At 40.9% G+C, this 5,329-nt stretch overlaps 1 protein-coding gene across 1 annotated transcript; it reads left to right on the top strand.

Moving 5' to 3' along the window:
- The first annotated feature begins 796 nt into the window (after positions 1-796).
- LINGO2 (leucine rich repeat and Ig domain containing 2) lies at positions 797-2,617 on the top strand. The gene has a single exon (XM_077816479.1). It carries the CDS (start codon positions 797-799, stop codon positions 2,615-2,617), a length of 1,821 nt encoding a protein of 606 aa, XP_077672605.1.
- Positions 2,618-5,329: the final 2,712 nt, after the last annotated feature.

The following is a 5,329-nucleotide window of genomic DNA, read 5'->3' as shown; positions in this document are numbered from 1 at the left end:
GGGCCGAGAAATTAATAAAACCTCTTTGTGAAGCTAAAGCAAAGTTTCAGCAAGAATTGATTTGTTCTTAATTGAAGTGCTAATCAGAGATTCACCAGTTCTATTATTTATCTATCGGTCTATCGTGCACCAGTTCCATATAGGTATGTGTGTGTGTGTATATATATATATATATATATATGCACCAGTTCCATCATCCATATATAGAGAGAGTGTGTATCAATCTGTATATCACTATAATGTGTACAATAAATGCTAATAGGAATCCTTCTCTTGCTAGGAAACTCTCTTTTCTATACAAATGAAGTGAATGCAACTTAAGGTTCACAGTTAAAATACTGAAACAGGAAAGACAAAAGTTTTAATATCACATCATTGAGTCCCAGTGCTGCATACATTTTGTAAGCGTGATTCACTTTATTGCTAGACCTGTTAGCATAGAGTGTCTGATTTAGCAGCAGCACCGTCATGCAGAGACTCAAATGGGAAAAAAATACCCCCGTCACTGCATCCAGTAGGAAAAACTGCTGCATGATGTATCTGAAATCTGGGGGCAGAATGCCAAATGAACGGATTCTTAGACATGTCCCTTGACTTGTAATGGAAATATGTTTTCCTTTTGTCTCCATTTGCTATGGCTTTTGTTGTGGTTTTGAATGGAAATCTATGAGACTGCTCTGAAATGGATGCCAGAAATCTGGTTAAAACAGTATTTAGCTACTAACTTAACTTCTCCCCCTTTTCTTCACTCTTCTGCCAGGCTCGTGACCGAGGAGTAAACAACATCGGTGGAGTCATGCTTCACACGGCCATATCATGCTGGCAGCCATTCCTAGGTCTGGCTGTGCTGCTCGTTTTCATGGGGTCCACCATAGGCTGCCCAGCCCGCTGTGAGTGCTCAGCGCAGAACAAGTCTGTCAGCTGTCACAGGAGGCGCCTGATCTCCATCCCTGAGGGTATCCCCATCGAGACCAAAATCCTGGATCTAAGCAAGAACCGGCTGAAGAGCGTCAACCCTGAGGAATTCACATCCTACCTGCTGCTCGAGGAGATAGACCTCAGTGACAATATTGTTGCCAATGTAGAGCCTGGAGCCTTTAACAATCTTTTCAACTTGCGCTCTCTGAGACTGAAAGGAAACCGTCTGAAGCTAGTCCCGCTAGGGGTATTCACAGGGTTGTCAAACTTAACCAAGCTTGATATAAGTGAAAACAAGATTGTCATTTTGCTGGACTACATGTTTCAGGATCTGCATAACCTAAAGTCCCTTGAGGTTGGGGACAATGATTTGGTTTATATATCCCACAGGGCCTTCAGTGGACTGCTTAGCCTGGAGCAGCTCACCCTGGAGAAATGCAACCTGACAGCTGTACCAACAGAAGCCCTTTCCCACCTTCACAACCTCATCAGTCTGCATCTGAGACATCTCAACATTAACCTTTTGCCTGTGTATGCCTTTAAGAGATTGTTTCGCCTAAAAGACCTGGAGATCAACTATTGGCCTTTACTGGACATGATGCCTGCCAATAGCCTGTATGGTCTCAACCTCACTTCTCTCTCAGTCACCAACACCAACCTGTCTGCAATACCTTATTCTGCTCTTAAACACCTGGTTTACCTGACACACCTAAACCTCTCCTTCAACCCCATAAGCACCATTGAGGCAGGCATGTTTGCAGACTTAGTGCGTCTGCAGGAATTGCACATGGTGGGGGCCCAGTTACGTACCATTGAACCACATGCTTTCCAAGGGCTCCGGTTCTTGCGTGTACTTAATGTGTCCCAAAACCTGTTAGAAACGCTAGAAGAGAATGTATTCCATTCCCCCCAAACTCTTGAGATCCTCTGCATTGACAATAACCCCCTGGCTTGTGATTGCCGCCTCCTTTGGCTATTACAAAGGCAGCCTATCTTACAGTTTGGTAGTCAGCAGCCTATGTGTGCCGGCCCAGACAGCGTCAGAGAGAAGCTGTTCCAAGACTTTCACAGCACCGCCCTTTCCTTTTATTTCACCTGCAAGAAGCCCAAGATACGAGACAAGAAACTGCAGTACCTGGTAGTGGAGGAAGGACAGACAGTGCAGCTGATGTGCAATGCCGATGGGGACCCTCAACCCACCATCTCCTGGGTGACGCCACGACGGAGGCTGATCACAACTAAATCAAATGGAAGAGCCACGGTGCTGGGAGATGGCATGCTGGAGATCCGATTTGCTCAAGATCAAGACACTGGACTCTACATTTGTATTGCAAGTAACGCAGCTGGGAATGACACATACTCAGCCTCCCTTACGGTAAAAGGATTCACTTCGGACCGTTTCCTTTACGCCAATAGGACCCCTATGTATATGACAGACTCCAATGACACCAGTTCCAATGGAACCAGTGTGAACACCTTCTCTCTGGACCTTAAGACAATACTGGTGTCCACAGCCATGGGCTGTTTCACATTCCTTGGAGTTGTTTTATTTTGTTTCCTACTTCTTTTTGTGTGGAGCCGTGGGAAAGGCAAGCACAAAACCAGCATTGACCTTGAGTATGTCCCCCGCAAAAACAACGGTGCTGTAGTTGAAGGGGAGGTTGCTGGACCACGGAGGTTCAATATGAAAATGATTTGAAGGTATACTGCTAGCAGTGGTTTTTCTGTGGCATTATAACCAGTTAAACAAGCCTGGCATGTGGAATTGCTAGGCGGAGGCAGCTTAATGCAGCTGTCACTGTGTCAAATGGTTATGTGGAAATGGAAAGACTATTTGGAGTTGTAAAGTAGAGCCTCCTAACCTTGAGGCATGTGTGTCAGGGCCTTTCAAATAGTTGGTAAATGGTACTAATTGTTTGCATTGCAAATATTGGCATTCTGGGGATCTCAGTAATGAACGGTTGGCTCATGTTCATGGACAGTTGTTCAACATTTTCTAGCACTACAAAAAAGAAAAAGAAAGGAAAAAAACCCTACAGTGTAGGATTTACATATTAAAAAAGACACATTTGTCTAAAACATACTCTACAGTGAAATTTGTATCTATAGATCTCATTTGTTAAAGCCTTGCATCATACCTTATAGTTGGTTCAACACCACAAAGAAATTGATCTTATCTTTTTTTAATATACATATATACTGTGTACATTTTAAAGCAATATGAATGAGAGGCTGTGCTTTGAGATATCCACCGAGACTGACCCAAGTGTGATGTCACTCCTCCCCTTAACTACAGTCAAACCTAAAATTAGACCTCTGTAGTTACTGATGAGACAACACTAGATACTTTTGTTCTCATGTAGAAGACCAGAGAGACATAGCTTAGGGCACAAATGTCCTGCTCTGTTGATCTTCTCTTCATATAAATAAAAGGCATGTGCCTAGTTTTGATACAGAATGGAATATTTTTTATATCTGTGATATCACACTGGACCAGTTTACTGTAACAAAGCCCTGGTTCTCACCCAGGAGAGCACCACCTACTAGGCGTAACAGACCTATAAATGAGATAAATTATACTTTGAAAAAAGAGATCTGTTTTTGTCACCCCTTGGTTTTAATTTCCAAGCCATTCTTAAAATGTTAATGTGTACTGGGGGGGAAAGAAAGAAGGTAATGCATTCTGTGTACTCCTAGGAACATATGGTCACCTTAATATTTGCGGGAGTGAATTAAAATGTATAAAAGCTCTGTTGATAGGAATGAACTCTTCTCCAATGCCAATAAACCAGAGGTATCCATGCATAATACGAGGATCATGCTCCTAAAGAAATGTTTAAAACATGATAGCCTCCAAAAGGCCAAAGTATTGCCAATTATAATGAACTTCTAGCCACTGTCAATCTCATCCCATCTATTAATAAATAACATATAAACACAAAAGCTAATTTCCATTAACAGATTACTTCAATCTGCCATTTTAATAATTGTATTGTCTTGGGTTTTTTAGGGACAATGGCCCAGAGCATGAGGTGGCAATCTGTTGTTTTTTTTTCATTTGTTTGTTTATGTGGAGGGGAAAAGGCAAGAGGAACACTGGTTATCTTTATATATGTGTTTGTTTTATTCCTCTAAAGATCATGCAAAAAGGGCTTGGAACTGTAATGTCAACTCATTGTACTGTTGGTATCAAAAAGATATTTCAGAGTACTGGTATTTTCCAACTCTTGGTGGGAGGGGGTAGTGTTTAACCACCTTGTAATGTCCTGATAAATATGAGCCATAGATTAATTTATTTAAATGTTTGGTTGGCAATTATATATGATTTATAAATTATTTGGAACAACTTTGAGTAAGAATAATAATCAATGTGTTTAACTAGAATGAGCATAAAATCAACCTAGGGTAAACTGTTCAAAAGTGCCTATGTGACTTGGGAGCCTAAGTCTCATTTTGAAAATTTGACATGGACACTTCGGAGCATAAATCAGATTGACTGACTCTGATTGGGACTTAGCCACTTTTGAAAAAGTTACCCATGTTCTTTGGCTGAGATTTTCACAGCAGAACTATGGGATTTAGACACAGTTCTTCTGTTGCTATAAATAAAGAGGGGTGTTTAACTCCCCTAGGCTACAGTCTGTCCAGGCAGATCCCTGATTCAGAATGCAGGATCAGGACCTAGACTGCATTGAAAATCTCAACCTGTTGTTTTGAGTGGTTGATCTCCATTTAAATCATTGCTACATTTCACATAGTTGAGGACAAAGGGGGTGTTCCCTTTTTTTATGCACCACATTAGATTACTGGGGATTTATATGGTGGGGAATAATCCTTTTGTCCTTTGAAATTCTATGGAATTTTAATGAAATGAAGTGATCCCTGAATAAACACGTGACAACAGAGAGATTGTTTTTGCTGATCAAACAGCAGAGCCACTGAAACGCTATTGTACGTTTATATGGATAGTAAAATAAATAAATAAATGAGGGGGGAAAATGGCTGAATTATCAATTGGAGACATTTCCATTTGCCTTTCCCTTGTAATTATCATTTATCCATTAGCAATCCATTTCCCCTGTAGTGATGATGACCTGATTTAACTCTGACAATAAAATCAACGTTTTGAGCAAAAGTGCTGCTGAATTCTGGTTTAGGTGGTTGGTACATATCCAAGTGGGTGGCTTTTTTGTTTGTTTGTTTATTTTAAATTACACAAAAAAGGAAAAAGAAAGTGATGGGAAAATCAGGAAGAGCTGTATTCATAGAAACTAATCTAGAATGTATTGTATTTTCAAGTTTAACTACTACCCCATTGCTGAACCCTTCCCTTTCCCTCTTCTTCCCCACCCCACCTGGAAACAGTATCTCAGAAGTAATGAAATAGTTATTGTGCTGTTAGGGTATCTGA

This window comes from Eretmochelys imbricata, chromosome 5 (genome assembly GCF_965152235.1).
Source record: "Eretmochelys imbricata isolate rEreImb1 chromosome 5, rEreImb1.hap1, whole genome shotgun sequence".
Lineage (NCBI taxonomy): Eukaryota > Metazoa > Chordata > Testudines > Cheloniidae > Eretmochelys > Eretmochelys imbricata.
The sequence above is the reverse complement of the archived record's forward strand: the minus strand, read 5'-3'. Positions and strand labels throughout refer to the sequence as shown.